The sequence below is a fragment of the Tachysurus vachellii genome, chromosome 6 (genome assembly GCF_030014155.1).
Source record: "Tachysurus vachellii isolate PV-2020 chromosome 6, HZAU_Pvac_v1, whole genome shotgun sequence".
NCBI classification, from domain to species: Eukaryota; Metazoa; Chordata; class Actinopteri; order Siluriformes; family Bagridae; genus Tachysurus; species Tachysurus vachellii.
Window position 1 is genome coordinate 12,600,159 of NC_083465.1, and position 20,848 is coordinate 12,621,006.

At 37.5% G+C, this 20,848-nt stretch overlaps 2 protein-coding genes across 4 annotated transcripts; one reads left to right on the forward strand and one right to left on the reverse strand.

The window, feature by feature from the left end:
- The first annotated feature begins 1,590 nt into the window (after positions 1-1,590).
- Positions 1,591-9,717, forward strand: sfxn3 (sideroflexin 3). The gene is made up of 11 exons (XM_060872307.1): positions 1,591-1,708; positions 2,581-2,761; positions 3,392-3,562; positions 4,887-4,985; positions 5,586-5,661; positions 5,961-6,046; positions 6,130-6,257; positions 7,109-7,158; positions 7,426-7,475; positions 7,568-7,615; positions 7,735-9,717. Exons 2-11 carry the CDS (start codon positions 2,598-2,600, stop codon positions 7,829-7,831), a joined length of 969 nt encoding a protein of 322 aa, XP_060728290.1. The 5' UTR covers positions 1,591-1,708; positions 2,581-2,597; the 3' UTR covers positions 7,832-9,717.
- Positions 9,718-9,971: 254 nt separating this feature from the next.
- selenou1a (selenoprotein U 1a) lies at positions 9,972-16,702 on the reverse strand. Of its 3 annotated transcripts, none has more exons than XM_060872305.1 (6): positions 16,567-16,702; positions 13,449-13,628; positions 13,057-13,148; positions 12,828-12,968; positions 10,673-10,837; positions 9,972-10,574 (listed from the first exon to the last, which is right to left on the reverse strand). In XM_060872305.1, exons 2-6 carry the CDS (start codon positions 13,585-13,587, stop codon positions 10,482-10,484), a joined length of 630 nt encoding a protein of 209 aa, XP_060728288.1. In that variant the 5' UTR covers positions 13,588-13,628; positions 16,567-16,702; the 3' UTR covers positions 9,972-10,481. The 3 variants fall into 3 exon arrangements, with proteins under 3 accessions (XP_060728288.1, XP_060728287.1, XP_060728286.1); XM_060872304.1 differs by lacking the exon at positions 16,567-16,702 and adding an exon at positions 14,357-14,518; XM_060872303.1 differs by lacking the exon at positions 16,567-16,702 and adding an exon at positions 14,089-14,492.
- Positions 16,703-20,848: the final 4,146 nt, after the last annotated feature.

A 20,848-nucleotide genomic window follows, 5' to 3' on the forward strand; every position in this document is an offset into this window, starting at 1 on the left:
TCTCTGTAAATGCTGGTCTTTTTGTCCAGAGTAAGAGCTTCCACTGGCTGAACAAGGGCTGGAGTAACCCTTCACAGTTCATATGCATGACAATGGCCTCTTATCCACTTCTTCCTGACCTTCACCGACTCATAAACAAAGATGACGAAGGACGGTGATCTGCGAGGAGCAGCGTGCAATGCTAATGATTTCCCAAGGGATGTAAGGTGATATGAGTTGGTAATACACTCCAGAAAGAGAATGATTACACTGCCTACACTCTCCCCAGTTTAAGTAAGAGGTTTCTTAAACAAAGCCATAACTGCTCAGAACTCGGACGTATTTGTAATACTTGCATTTAAGGACAAACAGTTAAGTTCTACAGTAATGTGTAGAGCTGTGAGCAGACTAAGTAGTATCCATCCTGTGAGGTGTTTATATCTAGCACCGTGGACAGCGCTCGCACAAGAAGTGGCCGAAAAGCAGAAAGCTGTGACATTTTAAAAACAAAGCAATTAGGATACTTCCACTAGACCAAAAAAAACTTGCTTAACGACGTGTAGCCTTGCCATATGTTGTTCAGCTGGCCGGGTTGAAATAGTGTTTGTTGTTTAGCTTAGTTCAAAAGATCATCAAGTGCAGCTTCTGCAATCAAAAGAAAACAAGCAGAGTTAGAATTCGACACAGTTTGGATCCCAACGCTACTGAAAACAATATTTTACACAAACCCACCAATAAAGCCGGAGGAGGAACAAGCACATGATTATACAGCTGTGACTTTTATATTTACAAATATGACGTGACAGTCACCGGTCATCTGAAATAGAACCAATATAAATATATAGAGTATATAAACACAAGCAAATGGGTGCAGTCAGTATTACCTGTCTCCATGCTGCACTGAATGAGCTCACCTGAGGCTGAGTGAAGTTAGTGGAGATCCAGCCCACTTCTTAGCCAGGCTGATTGGATTACCAGCTTAATGTCGCCACTGTAACTCGTTTGATCTAGAGAATCGTTTCTCATGGTATTAGAGCCTAATACAAGCGTACATCATTTTTAAGAAGTTTGATACATATTGTTTACTATACATGGATATACACACCTGACAGATTTTTCTTTAACATTTATTTATAAGAATGCCAGACTGTCCCAAATGAACACTCAGGGAGAGGTCTTTTTCTGCGTTGTTACACTGCCGCCTGCTGGTCATATCACGTCAATGCAAGCGTGAAACGCAGATATTGTCACCCAAGTAAGTGACCTTCAACAGCAGTAATTTAACTTATTCTCTAAAAAAGACGATAGATTATCAGGTTGGTCTCAGGTTGATTCTATTAATGGTTTTTACACGTTTAAGTGAATGCTGAACCATTTCAAAAGGAGCATACGGTGACAATATAATGCAAGTGTTTTGTCTTTATCATTATTGAAGTATTAAAAAAAACAAACAAAAAAAAATCGTGCTAATTTATGGTCACAAGGTCACCTAGACTCGTGAATCAGAACTCACTTGGCTGCTACTGCAAACACTGCAAACTGCTGACGCTTTGATGAACCGGCGTGACAGAAAACCACGCCCCAGGTGCTCAGCCAATCAGCGCGCTCTTCCGCACCACCATATCACACACACACACACACACACACGCACAAGCGCGCGCACACAACCAGCGCTTCAACACTGCAGACATCAACCTGTGTGGCATCTGAGAGGTCATTCATTTAGCAGGTATCCTGATGTCTATCTTATGTTTTCGATTTTGACAAAGGTATGTTTATGGCTTTAGACGATTAGACGAACAATTATTCCAGTTAACCGAAACGATGAGAATGTTTGAAAGTGATAATAGCATCTAACATAGCTAGCTAGCTCTGTTGGCTAGCTGTGCTGGCTAGCTGTGCTAATATGCCGGGATGCTATTTGCTAGCTAGTTTTCAGCTATCTTAGCAGGCTAACACTGAAAGTGAAAGAATTTAGTAGTTACACCGCCGCTGTGAAAAATCTTTATTCATTTGATATCTGCAGTTTAGTATAAACACGAATCCCTACCGAAGTTGTATATGAACTCATTTCTTAAACTCAGGGCACTTCCATCAGTAGAAAATAATATGTCATTAATATAGCTACAAACATGATACCTTTACAAATGTTTTCCTGACCTCTACAGCTTAGACTATATTCCTGTACAATAAAGAGTTAAACTACTGAATGATAATGAACTATCTTTTTTTTTGTTTGTTTTATTCAGACATGGCAAGACTCAGCTCCAAGAGCTTTACCAAAGCATTTGCAAGTGCAAATCATGCGGCATCTCATTTTAATGACTCTTCAGGAAACTTAAAACATGATCATGAATTTAAACTTGGCCTGTTTGTCACGAGCAGAGACAGTAAAACAGTGGTTATGTATAAAGAGGACTGCATGATATAAATCTCTCTGCATTAAATGAAAGAATGAGGGGTAGGAAAGCTGTAGTGCAGGATATTTTGTAATCTTCCAGACTGAGGTTACCTCAGTCAGTGTTTTGCACATGTCTTGGCCTGTTTGGGTAACTATAATGTATTAAAAAGCAAGTTACATGTTGTGTCCTTCGTGGACAGAAAGTAAACAAGGAAGGATGTCTGGGGATTTGCCGCTGAACATCAACATCAAGGAGCCACGATGGGACCAGAGTACGTTTATGGGCAGAGCCCAGCATTTCTTCATGGTGACCGACCCAAGAAATGTGCTGCTTCCAAATGAGGTTCTGGAGAATGCACGAGTCACTGTTGAGGATTACAGGTTAGCGTGAGGTTCACTTAAAGTGCACTCTAAATGACAAAGAGATTTCTGTTCTGGCACGGAATTTTGCTAACTCTAACACAGGCATCATCGATTTTATCTATATATTATTACACTTAATGTTGTTTGGTGATGTGAAACGGTAATGCTACAGCACAGAAAGACATTCTGCATTACTGTGTGCTTCTAACTTGGTGGCAGCAGTTTGGTGAGGAGCCTCATATGGGTGTGATGGTCATTTGTCCACTTCTAACAATATAGTGCATGCGTTCAAACCAGCACATTAATAAACTTGTGATCCTTGCAACCAGAACTATAGTAAGAGATGCTGAGGTAGAAAATAATCAACACCTTCCAGTCAGTCAGAGTAGAAAGTTCAACAGCGCAGAAAATACAAGACCATATTCATACCCGTATTACAGACATTATTTTAAATTTAAATAGCATATGTTAAGTTATTATTTTTGTTATTTGATGTTGAATAGCTTAAGCTGTTCAAATGTGTAATTTCTAGTATGATAAACAACACATGGTGCTGAAAGTTAGGACATCTACACTGTATGAACTAGTTGGTTACACTTGTGACTGTAGATGTGATAAGATAACTGACTGCTCTGTCCTCCTACACAGGAACGGAATTGTGAAACCAGGCTTGACCGAGGATCAACTATGGAGGGCCAAATACATCTATGACTCTGCCTTCCATCCTGATACGGGTGAGAAGATGCTGCTGATTGGTCGCATGTCTGCACAAGTGCCAATGAACATGACCATCACAGGCTGCATGCTCACATTCTATAGGTAAGAGCATTGTACTGATGTTTAGTAAATAGATTATTCATATGTATTTATCCCACCTTCTTTCCTTTTTTCTTACCGTATGCTGAAAGCGTAAAGTTTGAAAGCACACAATTCAGTCCATGAAATGAAAGTATGACAGAAATTGTAGTTATCCTGTTCTGCTTGCAGCTGACTCGTATTTCCTGATTCCTAAAATCTCTTGTAGGGCAGGGCCATATGACAAACATCTATCATAGTATGTGCCACAATGTATAAGCTGGCTAACAAACTGCCTGCAAAATAGTGTTTTACATTTAACAACAGCTTGTGGAAATTTTAATTTAATTTAATTAAATTATACTTTATTATATAACTGTATTATAACATCATTTATTAATAGTATATTGTCATATTTTATAATTTCCTTAAAAAATGTTTTTGAAACATTTGAATCTTGCATTCTGGCCATCAGTTTCTGAGACACTTTGTTTTGAATTAAAACGTTTTTTCCAGACTGATGTTTCTTGATGTCCACAATCACCAGGATACAGTAGATAAATTATATATTTTTCTCTGTTTCGAAACTATTTTTCCACTTCACTTAATTTACATCAAATTCATTCATTTATTAAGTTCATCCAGCTCCAAATTTTAGGCTTTTCACTGGGGGTGTTGTGCTGTTTAATAATGTTGGCATAGACTTGAGTCGAAATAACTTTCACATTTACTTCTGAGAAAGTTATTTCAGCTCTGGGAGCTTTTTGTCTGTTGGAATTTTGTGGGAGTCACCAAATGCAAGTCAGTATTTGTTTGTTTTACTTTCTCTTTTACACAAACATTACTTAGATTTTAATTTTAGTTAGTATTTAAACTTAGTATTAATTACTTTTATACAAACACTTTACTCAGAGACTCGTAAACAAAGACTCATGAATTTAGTGACTTTATGATTGCAAAACGTTATTACAATCTAAATAATAGTCATTAGACTAACAGATAACACTGTTGGTAAAGATCTGAACTCATAGTGATTAACTTCTGAATTGTTTACATTCACACAGTGATGCTGCGTTCACTTCTATTCGTGAGCTAGCCGGCTAACTTTAGCTTAGAATGAATGAATGAATAAATAAATAAATAAATAGCTTAGAATAAATAAATAAACTTTAGCTTAGAATAGGTGTGTGACGGCTACGGCATGTGACGTACTTGAGGACATATGTTTCCGAAAACAACTGCCAAATTAAAGCTCTGCCTGTGGATTATTCCCCCCACACCTACCCCCTGATTCAGATCAAGGTTCTTTTGATATTTAGTTTGTGTTCATTTTCCCTTCTTCACTCAGGACGACTCCAGCAGTTGTGTTCTGGCAGTGGGTCAACCAGTCCTTCAATGCCGTTGTCAACTACACTAACCGCAGCGGAGATGCACCAATCACTGTAAAGTAAGGACACATTGCTCTCTTTTATAGCAAGTGGCTTCATCATGTAACCTGTCATTAAAAAAAGAATAAAAATGCCATTCCTGCCCACAAATATGTACCAAAGTACTCTAGTCCATCCTGTACTATTTAGCACCTCTGATCAATTATGGGAAGTATAAATTCTCATGATGGTCAACACTTCAGCTAATCTCACACACTGTATGGCCACAAACGTATGTGCCTTTTACACAGCCACAAGCATTAACACAGACTTGGTTCACCTTTTCATTTATCCAGGAAGGCATTTCACTAGATTGAGGTTGGGTTTGAGGTCAAGGCTTTGTGCAGCCCACTCAAGAACCTCCACACTAACTTTGGCAAACCCTGTCTTTATGGAGCTGGCTTTCTGTCTTTATGGGGCTGTCTTTATACACAGGAACATTATCTGGAACAAGTTTAAGCCTCTTAGTTTCAGTGAAGTAAAAATTCTGTAATAAAATGAAGCCGTTTTAGGCCTAAGCATACATTGCAAATTGATTAACTCTACCTTTGTCATTTTAAATGACTGAATTTAGTTTTTGCTTTCATAATTAGCATTAATATTTCTTTATTTTCTTGCAGTCAGCTTGGAGCAGCTTATGTCAGTGCTACAACTGGAGCTGTAATCACTGCTCTTGGCCTCAAGTCCCTCACCAAGGTGAACATTTCAATTCTCTACATCACACGTCTCTCGAGCTCTCATTTATGTTTTGTGTACAGTTGATTACAATTGTTGTCTTATACATTTTAAGCTCTGTCTACATTTTAATGTAGTGAACTTACTTCAAAATGATGGAACTTGAGACTAAAATTTGCTTTTGAGAAATTTTTTGCTTTGTAATGATAACTGTGTTAGGATTCTACTGCATTATGTAATAAATTCTTAATTTGTGACTAATATACTAGAGTGAAAAGTTTCATACTTTTGTGTTAACAAATTCTTCTTTTTGTTGCCAGCACCTGCCATCTATTATCGGACGGTTTGTTCCTTTTGCTGCAGTGGCAGCGGCAAACTGTATTAACATTCCCTTCATGAGACAAAGGTGTGTGTGTGTGTTGTAACGATCTAATTTAGAAATCATTATAGAAATCAAATGAACACTCAGCATTTATTGGCTTTGTTTAGGGAACTGAAGTATGGCATTCCTGTCACTGATGAGGAGGGGAATCGCCTGGGAGAGTCTGTCAGTGCTGCTCAGAAGGCCATTGTACAGGTGGTGGTGTCCCGAATCGGCATGGCAGTGCCAGCCATGGGTAAGGAGCTGAAAATGTTTCAATAAATTCATGCTAATGCTGTAATCAGAGATTGTGCAGAGAGCAGGCCTGGAGTAAAAAAAAGCCAAGTGTGAGCAAGTTTCCTTGGTCTAAGCCAGGGGTCGGCAAGCTGCGGCTCCCAGTAGATTTGGAAAATAAATATTTAACTTAAATTTATTTTATTTTAGTTAGTTAGTTTTAAAAAAATTAATTTCTAAGATTATGATGCTCTTGTAACATTGAAATAAACCGTGTTTAATTTTTTAAAAACGCAACCCAGCGTCTTTTTTGTTAAGGTTAGTTCAAACTGTTTGCCTGCAGAAATAACATTTTGTTTACTCGGTAGCAGTTCATTGATTTCATGAATGCAACACATTAGAGTTTTATCTATACTTTCCATAAAGGTAAAAAACAATATATGCAGTGTTATCATTTTAGATGTCAAATGGGTTTTGTGGCTGTGTTTTTTCTGTGGGAAACGGGTCCAAATGGCTCTTTGAGTGTTTAAGGTTGCCGACCCCTGGTCTAAGCCTTGTGCTCCAGCAAATCCTTGTTCTTTATTGCACCTGAATTATTACAGTCGGATGATGGGTTTTGTTTGTCACAGCACACTGGATGATTTTAAAATAGACACGTAGCCATCTTAGCTGTTCATCTACATTCAAGAATGCATCACCAATATTATGGACCACTGTCCTTAAAATTGACAATGAAATTGAAGACATTTTTTTGTTTTTTCCACATTCTTTGCTATCATAAAATAAACATAAGAAACATACCCAGTCCTCCATCCTTGTGTTCCAGGATGTAAACCTTCTAAAGTGTGTTTTTTTTCTGTTTTCCCCTAACAGCTATTCCTCCTGTTATTATGAACACCTTGGAGAAAAAAGCTTTCATGAAGGTAAAGTCACAGTGTCCTTAGTGTTTTCCAGACATCTGATAAGAGTTGTTTAATTAGTGATGCTTAATCTGTCATGCGTTTGCACAGTAGCACACGACACAGTGCAGATCCTACACTACACCACTATGTGGCATTGAAAACTAGGAGACAGCATGTAAGCTGCAACAGAAGCTTAAGAATTTATTAAGCAAGACATGAAGCTTTTACTTTCAGCACTGTGTTGTGTGAGCCATAAAACATGGAAATCTCCTGTCTCTCCCTGTCCAGCGCTTCCCAGTGCTCAATGCCCCAGTACAGGTTGGACTTGTGGGATTATGGTGAGTTCCAATGGTCATGACTTCTATATCAGAGGCAGTAAATTAAGTGAATCGTAACTGATCATTCATTTTGTGTTTCTCCGCTCTGGTAGTCTGGTGTTTGCTACTCCGTTGTGCTGCGCCCTGTTTCCACAGAAGAGGTGAGCACTTGAACACATTTCCTTTCTATTTTTGAAGTTGGTGACCCTCTATTAGGTTGTCAGTGGGCCTGGTTGTTGTACTCATGATTTTGTGTGTGTGTGTGTGCACATGTGTGTAGCTCTATGAAGGTGAGCGGACTGGAGCCTGAGCTGCAGGAGAGGATACGCCAGAGCAATCCAAACACGACCGTGGTTTATTTTAACAAGGGCTTGTAAGAGAAGCTTTGCTCAAGTCCAAACCTCTGTCTGTACTTTGCCATAACGGAGTTCAGTGGACACAACTTGAAAAGTAAATTTAAAAAAGTTTTGTTTTTCTTAGTTAGTTTTTTGTGTTGTAAAACTCGCACTTTCCCACAAAGTAATATGCAATCCCAACTGACCTGTATCTAAAGTAGATGATACAATGAGGATGTCAGAAGATTTTATGATCACAGACTAAACCCCCAAATGTGCTAATATTAATGAGACCCAAATTATTTTTCCAAGTGAATTCTATTTATCGTTATTTATTTTTATTTGAAAAAATACTTTGTGCGTGTATTTGTTAGTGTTTAGACCTCAAATTTTTATATCTAACTTTCCAGACCAAACATCTGTCCACAGTTTAAGCATGCAAGTATGAGAAGTGGTCCAGGAGAATCACTTTTAAGTCAGGGGATTATTTGTAACCAGTTTAAAATGTTTCTCCAGGCATGCTCCTGTGTGTAAAGGTTAAGAGCGTAAGTGCTCTTAACCCTTACAACCCTCACAGCACTGACCTCTTAGACTCCGGTGGACAGGAAAGTTGAGATGAATACACACTCCTCTGTAAACTCGGCCAGATCAAAACATTTTGGTAATTGGTGTTCATACTAAGTCAGTGCATGTGTTTAAAGCCTTGTGTGGTTTTTAACTAGTCTGAGTTGGTGGGTGCGGATATATACATATATAGTTCAGACGTTAATTTGTGGTTATAGAGTGATTTGTGGGTTTAGTCGAGTCAAAACTGCTGAAGAATGTGCTGTCTGTGTAATGTTTAAATTGTCTACAGTAGTCTCTTTTATGACCATAGGCCTTCGCAAAGACAAACATGTATCTGGGAGCTAGGAATAGAATTATTAAAGTTAAATATTTATATTTTATGCAGCCACTAAAGCACGACGTGGTGTTTTAATTCTATATTACCAGCAGTGGCATAATGAATAAAATCTGTTTGGACCTCAGCAGTCCTGCTGGCATATCATTCTTCTTTCACTCATCTAATGCACAACCATTTATAAATATTCATGATTGTTTTATAATAAATAATTGTTCACCTTTACAATACAAATGATACAAATTTCCATAGATACATAGAAGATATATCCTGAAATGTATATTTGTCAGATGTAATCAGTCTGTGTGCTTATACAGTTCTGAAATAAGCCATGATGCAACAAAAAACATCCTATTTATTTTTTATGTGATTTGGATGTGTTTGTACTGATGTACCAAATATGTGATTATAAGTCTGTGATCATATTTACAAAACCTGTAGAATTCCTGTTCTGTTTGGAGCATATAGGATCAAACATGTAGTTCATAAAGTATTGTAGTGTGGTGATAATATTTTGTGTTGTTTTGTGAAGTGTAACATACTTTGAAGTGTTTCTTCCCTCTTTCTACTTGTGACATTTAGTTTGTTTTGGGAGGAAAAATGTATTACTGCAGTGACCTATTCTTATTCACTACCTGGGCTGATGCACTGAACAGGGGCTCCATTGAACTAATCTGTTGTGCTGGGTTTTATGCAAATATAGGGTTTAATTGATCATTAGAATGATCATTTTCAGATATAAATCTCAAACATATTAAATGCCTTATAGATGTGTGGACCTGTATAACAGAGGTAAAATGTTGGCTTGCAGAGTTCAGAGCAGCTCCACAGATTAAATACAGAATTAGGTTAGAAACGGCACAAAATGTCTTGAGTCCAGCACTACTGTTTATCACTTGTTAAATTACATGTTAAGAAATGAGCACATTTTAAGACGTGAACATTGCCTTCAGAGTTATCCTTCATGAATGTACTGTAAGCAATCAGTATATAACTAAACTGATTAATAAACATAAGAGAAGTAAAATTTGCAGTATCATGTCTGGTCCTTTAGAAATGTCCTTTAAGATGTGAGGTTTCCATTGTTGAAAATTTGAGCCTAAATAAAAAGTCTAGCAGATACTACAATAATATAATTTGGCCAATAATAAAAGTGGCCAGTAAACAGACATCGTTTCCTATCGAAATAAGTAATTCAAAGTAAGACCTGTAAGTGCAAGAGTTGATTCTTTTCTAAATGCTTCATCTGCTTGATTCTCAATAGAAAGAAAAGGCAACACATTTTTCATGACTGCTGTTTTTATTGTATAGCACATTCCACTTGTTTCAGAATCTTTGGATGTCCACTAATGAAAAGCTGGTGAGCAGGAAAGTATGTTAAGCTTCAAGTCTGCTCGTTCACTAAGGAGTTTGGAGTCAGACCTTCATTAAAAACACACAAACCAAGCCACAGTCACACAGCGGACATTGAGCAGCTTCTAAAGTGCAAAACAACAGTGCACAAATTTCCAGAACTATGTACCTGAATGATGCAAATGATGCAATCGTAAACACCATTACTGACACACTTTGTACTTTTTTTGTCTGTAAGATACTCTCGTGTCAGTTCAGCAGAAACTCTTTTCCTGTGCATTCACAGCATCAGATGAAGCAATGGGAAAAAAAAAAAAAGATGTTTCTAAAAAAAATACTACCATGATTGATTAGTGTTTTGTTCTGTATTAGCAACCTGTTTATTAACTATAAATAATTCCTAGGGAAGCATTTATAAGCACACAAAAAACATCAAATCTATTTCTGAACTATTTTCTTAGCTGCCTCCAAAACAGACTCATAACTGACTTTGTCTCCAAATTCCTTCTCCCGATGTTCCAGAAGAACTCCCTAAGAATGGCAGAAAAGTAGAAAATTAAACATCAGAAGATTCAGACAGGTAAACAGAGTAAACAGGTCAGGTACTGATGTCAGACCGTAATCGTCACCTGCTTGCCAGATCCAATGACAAACACCCCACCCAGGATAAAGCCCTCTCCATTCATGTTTCCTTGGTAACCTGACCTCCAGGCCCTTATGAAGTTCTGCCAAACTCCCAGACGAATGAATCCAAGACCACCCATTTTCCTCAGCGTAGGACCATAGAACACTTGCTGTAACCATGTTTAATATATTTATGTACAGGTATTAATAAAAGGTATTTCTACAGAAGACAAAAGCAATGCATTGTGATAAAAACATTTATGTGACAGCAGCACAATGGAAAAAAGGTTTTGTGTGTGAAAACATTAGTGTCAGTTAATGTTCACAACAAACTTATGAATTGATATAAATCTCGGTGACTTTACCGTGACACGGTTGTTATTACCAGATGGGCTTGTTTATGTATTACAGAAACTGCAGCTCTCCTGGGATTTGCACACCCAAAAGTCTATAGAGTTTACACAAAATTGTCCACAAAAATGAATAAATAATTAAAATAATAAAAATAATTGAGTGAGCCTTGGTAAAAAAAAAAAAAACAGAGGTTTGAGAAACATGGGCATATTGAGCTGGCAGGGAGAATACTGTAAATCAATATTTATTACACACACATTTATAAATTCATTTTATTAACATTTAGATCCTTTTCATAAATTTAGACAGTTAAAATATATGATGGAATATTAGCCGTGTGTATGCCACTAGTATGTTTTAAAAAAGGAGCACTTCAAAATAGAAAAAACATTCCCTAGTTTGCCTTTCACTGATGTTTCACTGAACTGGATTCCCCTAGTTCAATGCAGAACAAACTTGCTCTTATCATTAAATTGAAGTTTGGACCAGTTCTCCTCTGTTCAGGCTTCAGACTGTGAAAGTTCAGACATGTGAAAGTGTCCTGGTTTGGGGGATGATCTCTACAGAATGATTTGGGCCTCAGGTTCAAGGCAGGGTGAATGCAAATCCAAAGACAGAGTGAATTCATCAGAACCTTCCCCACCAAAGCAGTGTGAGAAACGACATTCCTACTAATCCAAAGGTTTTAGTTGTAATCGTTTGTGCTCCAGTGGTTACTGTTCTTTAAAGTTTGATCGCTGTGTTTTCACAAGAAGGGTTTTTGTTGAAGTGTATCGATTATTTTGTAAAAAAAAAAAAAATGCTAGCAGAACAGTGGTATACTTACTGCTAATATTCCTTCAAACTGATATTAAAGATTAACAATATTCTAGAAAAATCTACACATAATTCATAAATACACAATATTCTAGAAAAGTTTTTATAAATTGTTCTCTAATTTTAAACGTTACTGCATAATGTATTCATATGTGCTCTATATACAATCACTCATTAGAAACATGGTGAGCAGAAAAGCATCTCAGCATGCACAAAACATTATCATCTACAGTTATGTTAGAGGGGGCACGGTGGCTTAGTGGTTAGCACGTTCGCCTCACACCTCCAGGGTTGGGGGTTCGATTCCCACCTCCGCCTTGTGTGTTTGGAGTTTGCATGTTCTCTCCGGGTACTCCGGTTTCCTCCCCCGGTCCAAAGACATGCATGGTAGGTTGATTGGCATCTCTGGAAAATTGTCCGTAGTGTGTGATTGCGTGAGTGAATGAGAGTGTGTGTGTGCCCTGCGATGGGTTGGCACTCAGTCCAGGGTGTATCCTGCCTTGATGCCCAATGACGCCTGAGATAGGCACAGGCTCCCCGTGACCCGTGGTAGTTCGGATAAGCCGTAGAAAATGAGTGAAAGAGAGTTATGTTAGACTTCCTGTCAGCTCAGACCACTCTAGTCATTAACCACAATCTCTTTCAAGAAGGTGTTTCAGCCTGTAGACTCTGCTCACAGGATGTTTTTCACACCATTCTGTGAAAACTCTAGAGACTGTTGTGTGTGAAAATCACAAGAGATCAGCACTTTCTGAAATACTCACACTAACCCATCTGGCACCAACACCAATGCCGTGGTTAAAGTCACAGTGATCACACATCCCCCCCATAATGAATTTTGATGTGAACATTAATTAAAATGCTTGACCTGCATCTGCATGATTTTATGCATTGTGCTGCTGCCACGTGATTGGATAAATGCATAGGAAATATTTTTTGTTCTGACAAAACCACTGTAGAACAACAAAAACCAGCATCAGCCCTTCTAACCTTCTCATCCAGGAAGACATCTCCAGCAAAGTGTGGTTTGAAATCCTGTACCTCGGTACCAATGTTTTCTTTGACCACAGCATACAAAGGTACCCCAAGCTTGTCCAGCTGGGGCTTCAGAGAGGATAGCTCGGCAGCTTCCTGTAAAGAGACAAGTACGTCAGGCATATAAGCAATGTGCAGGCTCTTTTACACTAATCAGAATACAGGTTAATGCATTAAAGATGACCTCTCTGCACAAAAATCATCCAGGCCGCCGTACAGCCATGATCACTGCTCCAGATGTCTCCCACAGAGTTCGAGCTTTAAATACCTTCTCATCTAAATGCATAAATAATAAGAATCATTTTAAAAAACATAAATAGGCCAACATTCTGCATTTTAAGAACAACAGAAAGAATATGATGAATGTCATTTTCAACCTATATAGATATAAATAATGTTCTCTCTAGAGAGACATTACATAAAAAATAAAAGCTCCTATAAAAGTGATAGATATCAGTATAAGGGTAAAGAGAAAATCAATAGCTTAAGAAGAATTGTAACTGGTATATTAGATCAGCCTTCATACTACCCACTAATACTGTTGATGTGTGGATAAAGATGTAAAATCCCACTCACTTCCATCTGTGGTTATGAGATCAACATTCTCCAGATACTCAACAGTGGCAAACTCAGGCTTAGTCAAGAAAAAATCGGTGTTGGCCAGAATTATGCCTACAATGGCAGCACCCACAGCTCCAAGGGTGACTGACCACATGCCCACGATGGCTGTGTTTGCCTCCACAGTGGACGATGGTGCTGAAGTTTGAAGACAGAGTAAGACAAGTTATACGATTAGAAACACCAGCTTAATAACAATGAGGAATATTTAAAGGACATTAGACACTGTAACATCTAACTACTTAATGCTGACAAATCAAAAGTACATGTACTAGAACATGCAGCTATAAGTAAGCGTTCTGATTACAAAGTGACCCTAGATTGTCTTCTTCTTCTGATAATCCAAGGATATCAGTGTTCCTAATTCCTTCTGCCATCGGAACTTCCCTAAACCATAGTGATGCCACTTAATTGGGTCACTAAAATCCACAAACTTTCCTGCTTTTCAACCAGACAGACAAGTAAGTTTACCTTTTACATGAACAACCTGACTTCAGACTTATATTGTAACCTCCTGCATCATTTAGTAATATGTATAAACCACACCATTATTGAATCACATGCAGAGGAAGGGCTGTAGAACAGGCTGGGGCAGTACCTTTAGGTTTACACATCGTGGGCTGGCTGCTCTGGTCCTTCATTGATAGTTGCCGAATTGTTGAATACATACAAATAGTGTAGGGGTTAACAGAAGTAGTTGACTTAAAGGAAGACTGGCATCCCACAAAGTTTAGTGTGCCATACTCTGGGTGAATTTTATTTACTAAAATTTGAAGTCTCTTTTCTGAGGCTAAGGATAGTGGGCTGTAGCGCTGCAGAGCAGAGAAAGTGCAGTTATAGACTCTATCCTTAACAACATTATTTACATGGGAGATACAGTTCCGTCTTCTCAGAAACCAAACTAAAGATGCAGGGTGTACATGGGTAAAGGCCACTGGAAACATCCACACTGATATTACTGTAGCAAACCATTTGCTACATAAAAAACTTCATAGGGACAAGTCTGGAAAAAAAAAAAGAAAAATACAACCTAAGCACCGAATTATGTATTTATCTTTAATAAGACTCACAGACGCACTTAAATGCACTAAAGCACTAGCGCATTTAAGTGCGTCTGTGAGTCTCAATACCTACATGGTATTGGAGTGGCACATCCAGTTTATGTACATAAACTGGAATAAGTTTAGATTTATAGCAAGTGATATATCCATATTACATTTTTTGTTATTTATTTGGCAGACACAATATCTTTTTTTTCTCTCTCTCATCAGGCCATAAATTGACAATAATTCAATGTGGCCATTTTCTTTTAGAATTTAAAGACATCTTATTCTAGACGACAATCTCAGAAAAGTCCACACATCCAGACTGACTAGTTCAAGAGCATATAATCCTTTTAAGCTCTTATTTTTGCTCACTATTTTCTGTGAATTGTGACAATTTCCAGAGAGCATGAAGCATATCTTAGATGGTCAGTCTGGAGGATTCCGGTGATTTTACAATAAGTTCTGCTCGGAAACTCTGAGTTTTTATTGAGCTAAGACAAAGGCCATGTTCACACTGCAGGTAAAAGTGGCCCAAATCCGATTTTTTTGGGGTCAAGTGACCAGGTCAGACTTCTTCAGGAGTAGTAGATTTTTTCAAATCAGATCTGGGCCACTTCCATATGTGGTCCTGAATCAGACCCAAATCTGATCTTCTCCAATGTGGCCGCAGTGTGAACAGCCAAGGCGGATTTGATGCTACTTTTGCGTCAAGCTACATCGACATTCGTCACAATTATGCGCCGGCGAAACCTTTTTTTTTTTTTTTTTTTTTTGCGTGCAACGGCGTGCTGCGTGTGACGTCATTGTTATTGTTCGTTTGCGCATGCGGGTCAGTTTGAAACAGCAAACAGTTCACACTGGTATCTGATATAGGCCACATTTTAAAAGGTAATGTGAACAGACAAACAAAAAAATCAGATCTGAGCAAAATATCCGAATTGAGCATTAAGACTTGCAGTGTGAACGTGGCTTTAGAGTTGTGATTCCATGACGTCATTACAACATGGCGTCGCTCATAGTGAAGAGTAAAAACCACAACAGGGCGACTTTAAGGCTTTTAAGCATTTTTTGTTGTTTTCTTGTTTGTATATTAAATCGTTAAATAATTTGAATATTAATTCCTTTTTTTTTTGCAAGACCCTTTGATTATATGCTACTTCCTCGTGTGGCTTACATATATATTAAATCGTTAAATAATTTGAATATTAATTCCTTTTTTTTTTTTGCAAGACCCTTTGATTATATGCTACTTCCTCGTGTGGCTTACATACACACACACACACACACACACACACACACACACACACATACATACATACATACATACAGCCATTATCATTTTACAGTTATAGTATTTTCATTGTTCGCCAGTGATTATATTAAACGCCTTACTGTGTGAGTCATTATTGGTATTAAACATGAGCTTAAACATTAGATTATTATACTATTACATATTATATAACACGCAAGCATTAAATAAGCATTTAATAATCCTGCTACATTTGCAGTGCAAATATTTAAAGCACAGCTGTCATGTGAACCAATGCGACGGTTTATAGGACAAGATCTTCTGACTATAGCTGAGTGATTAAACCTGGTAAAATGTCGGATTTCCCTCAAAACACACCATCAGCCTGCCCTAACGATGCGATTAAGAGCAAGACAGCAAACTCAACACATTTTAAATGATTATAATAATGATAACAACAACAATAATAATAATAATAATAATGATGATGATGATGATGATGATGATGATTTAACTAACGCCGAGCTTCTTATAGCTCTTTGGATATTATATCATTAATTTCACCCCAAAACCGAGTAAACCTTGTAGGTGCGCATTGTAAAATATTCTGTTAAAGATTAAGCAACTCGCTAAGAATAATTTTCAAACGTTTGTGCTAAATATAATACTAAACACTAATAGTTGTGCAGTTCCGTTGTAACGTGCGCCGAAACCGTTAACACTAAAAAAAAGCAAATGAGTTATTACCAGCTTTAGAGTCATTTATCGCAAACACACTCACCTCTGTTTTGGTGCTAAAGTCTAATCTGCCTTCAGGTGTACATCCGGGATAAGTAGAATTCAGAAACATCGAGCAGACCATCCGCCAGGCCAAACCAATCGCACTTATTTATGGGTTGGAGTAAGGGAATGCCCTATAACAGATTTTCACGTTTGCAGATTAATAGGTTGTCTAGACATTAAAGCCACATTTAATCATTTTGTTTATTATGCTGATAAATCAGCCTTTCTATTAATTGGAGTGAAGTTTTGATGGCTGTGAAATCAAGAATGAGAATTATGAGAATTATATTGTAACATGATGTCTGAGTAGAGTCCAATCTTGAGTTGACGTCCCTGAATGTCATATGGAAAAAAGAAATATACCCAAATAATATGTAGATAACTAAATGTAGCACTAAAGGTTTCTATGAAAACTATGCAATATGTTTAACTGTCTACACAAACCTAATCTGCACATGTAAATCCATGTGTGCCGTGTGTTGGATTTAACCTTATACTTTATACTGAGAATATACAGAGAATGTAGTGAATCCAGTTATCCAGGGTGTGTGGCATACAAAAACGTCTAAAAAGTGTTACAAGCAAGTAGCTTGCAAATGACACTGCACTCAGTTACAAAAATCGTTTCATTGTTTTTTAGTACTGTAATAATATAATGATAATAAAGTTGTATTGTACTGATATCTGCATTGTCAAAGACAGACAGATCCATAAAATCCAAGAAAAGGGTACATTATTGCATGTTGTTGATTAACATAAAGGTTTATTGTTTTGTCAATGCTATGATGCTTTTCTGCTCACTATGGTTGTGGAGAGTATGAGTTACTGTATCCCTCCTGGCAGCTGATTTTCCTCTGTCCTCTCTTATAAACAAGGTGTTTTCACCCACAGGACTGTCATTCATTGAATGTTTTTTGTTTTTCGCACCTTTCTTTTTTGTAAATTCTAGAGACTGTTGTGTGTGAAAATCTCAAGAGGTCAGAGTTCCAGAAAGACTCAAACTAGCACATCTGTGAACAAGAGCCATGCTACAGTTAAATCCCAGAAATCACATTTTCTTCCACTTCTGATGTATGAACATTACCTTAAGCTCTTGACCTGTATTTTCCTGATATTATACATCATGTGTGAGATAATTAATGATTAATGAGTGCACATGTGTTCCTCATAAAGTGGGCAGTGTATAAAGTTAGACAATATTCTACTAAAAAAATAAGAGAAACACAAATTTTCTAACCTAATCTAACATAACCTTTGTACATTAACCAGAAAACTCCTTGACCTCACAGAGTTTATAGTTATCAGAGGAGCGAGGTTGCATTAGGTTTGGTTAAAAAAGTTTTTGAATCTATATCTGTGCTTGAAACTGAATTAAATCATACACTGTAAGAGTATCAATTTACCAGAAACCTGAAATATTAAATTGGTTTGTTCCATAATATTTGGGTATCTCTCAAGAGCTTGAACTGGGAACGAAGTTCTTTAGCATTAAGTATGTAAAGGGATACTTTCTCCTTAGAGGGATACAATATCTCCTTGCAGAAAGATTTTGAAAGATTGAGATAATCCATCATCTACAAAACCTTTTCATACATACTCATATAATATCCTTGTGCATCTTAGTCAAAATCATAATATAAAAAGCTCATTCTGAATCTGAAATAGAGTATGTAAGAGGGTCAAGATTGGGGATGATTGTTATTTATAGAGGAGGGAGGAGGGAGAAAGAGCAGCTGCTGCTCACTACTGTAAAGAGAAATGTGCTGAGAAGGAGATGCAGTGACATCCCACTCCAGTCTGCAGCTGCTACTGCATTCCACTAGGCTACTGGTGCATCATAGGGAGCCTTCTTCTTTCCCCCAGTTTCCTATTCTTTACCTAACTTAAACTTCTGTTTCTCTGCTGTTATATGGAGGTGTAAAACGTTATCATGTTTGAATGTATTATGTCGAGTCGTTGCTAGGTACTGTTATTATAATGATGAGGCTTGACAACAAGAAGTGTTGTGCAATAAGAATGACAGAAATTAAAATGAAAATTCATTCCAAGAATTACTTGATTTAATTTTACAATTTGTAACATATGGTACGTTAGTGAATCTGCCAAAAATGTTTTTGGTTTTGACTTCATCTGCCTCAAGTAATGAGTTTTCGTGAGTCCTATAGTTGCAGTTACAGAGACAGGGTTATTTGCTTTTTTTAATATGAATCTCTGTCATGCTGCAAACCAAGCATGTTACTGTTTACATGCTGCTTACAATCCAGCAAACTGTTTACATGCTGTTTTGCACACCTTGTCTGCTGTTTTTTGCACAAACTGTCCCAACATTTCAGCCGTTTTTGCACATACTGTACAATATCTCAGCCATTTCGCACATACTATATTAACACATACAGTATTAACACTGGTCGGTCGGCGCTGTTTCTGTGACTGTTTCTGTGACTGTTTACTATTTATTGTCTTTTGTGTACTGCATTTTTTGTACTTTTTGTATTGTCTTGTAACTTGTGTCTGCACTGTCATTGTCCTGCACTGTCTTGTCCTGCACTGTCTGGTCCTGCACTGTCTTTAGTCCTGCACTGTCTTTTGTCCTGCACTGTCTTGTCTGTCTTGTTTGTCTTGTCCTGCACTGTTTGCACCAGGTTGCACAGTTGCACTTTATGTGGCTAAGACTACTTACAAGTCTTTAGCCCTGTCTTTGTTTCTATGTAGCACCTTGATCCTGGAGCTAGTATGCATGTAAAGCTCTAGCTGTTTCATTCACATAACATTTCTTTTCCCAAGACCAGTTATAGGGCGGTGTTGGCTGAGGAACCTATCAGCAGTAAAGATATGGACCCCACCTTCTTAGGGTAACAACGTCAGTCAGGCATTGGCTGGAAAAACACACTCCTCTGTACAAATGGCAGGATAGCATACTGGCAGCATATGCTCACAGGGGAAAGGAAGCCAAGACCCTGTTATGCTTTGCTACAGCATGAGTTTGGCAACATACAAAACTATTTATACATGATATAAATCAGTATACTAGTCATGATACACATGATACTAGCTCCTAGAAGTCCCCTTTCCAGGGACTGAGAACACTTTTATAAATTCATGATAAACAATAGTAGATTGATTTCTATCCTGTTGAGCAAGATTAATGAGAATTTTAGTCAGTAAACATGTACACACGATACAGCCTTGAACTTTAGAACGACAGGGACAGCTGCCCATTTGTTAAATTTCCCCTGCTGTTTAGTCAAGCTGCTGGTGCACTGAGATTGCTGACAGACATCAACTTGACCTCAGAGAACACTAGTATATTTAGGTTAGTAGTGAAACTAGTAAAATTGTATAAATCATAACATTTGTAATCTACCAAAACCTTTTGTTGTATTTGCTGAACAATATTCACAAATATTACACAGTTAGTTGAGACTTTATACCATTCTTATCTAAGAAATGTTGCACTTTGTATTACCTTCCAGCCACATCATGCTTGCTGAGCATAGCTAAGGTCATAGTTTAAAGTTTAAATCAGTTCAAATATCATTTAACATGACCATAGTGCAACTGGAGATCAAATATTTTGATGTCAATTAAACATATAGTAACAATACTATGTATCTATATGGAGATACCATACAAAATAGTGTACTCCTTTTAATTATCAATGCTGACACATAACCAGAGGAAATATTGGCAAGGTCATAGCACTGATACGATTATCTTTCTACTCTCTAGACAGATTGATTCTGTCTTCTCTGGCAAAAAGATTCAGTTCAGTTAATGATCAGTCAGTAACTTCTTGTTTTAGTCCCCTGTGTTCAGCTCCTATATTATTGTCCACAATGCATATGTTACTCAGGGTAGGGATGACACTTCTTTTGTGATATCTAACCGTTTCAAGTAGCTTAGCACACGGCATTGTGTTTGATTTCATACATTTTTTAAGTTATATTAGAACATGTGACTGACACGTGTTCCCTGTAAGACTGATTGTTTAAACGGTTAATAGCTCTGAATCACTTTTGGTTAGAGCCTTGGATTTTACATGTGAAGACTGCATTTGTCATTAAAAAGGATAAATGGGAGAATATCTATGGGAGAAACATGATGTGAAATAAAACACAGAATCGATCAGAGCCATTGCACAAGCACTCGGCATAGCAAATACAACAATTTGGAGTGTCCTCCTACTAGACCTCAAGCAGGTCAACCAAGGAAAACAACTGCATTTGATGTCAAACCTTGTGAAAGTTGTGAAGAAAAACCCTAAAACAACAGTCAGTGAC

Bases quoted from the DNA above. Each gene is read 5' to 3' on its own strand.
- sfxn3 (XM_060872307.1), top strand. From the start codon at position 2,598: ATGTCTGGGGATTTGCCGCTGAACATCAACATCAAGGAGCCACGATGG. The intron at 2,762-3,391 runs GTTAGCGTGAGG...CCTCCTACACAG, and splicing joins GTCACTGTTGAGGATTACAG to GAACGGAATTGTGAAACCAG. The intron at 7,616-7,734 runs GTGAGCACTTGA...ACATGTGTGTAG, and splicing joins GCCCTGTTTCCACAGAAGAG to CTCTATGAAGGTGAGCGGAC.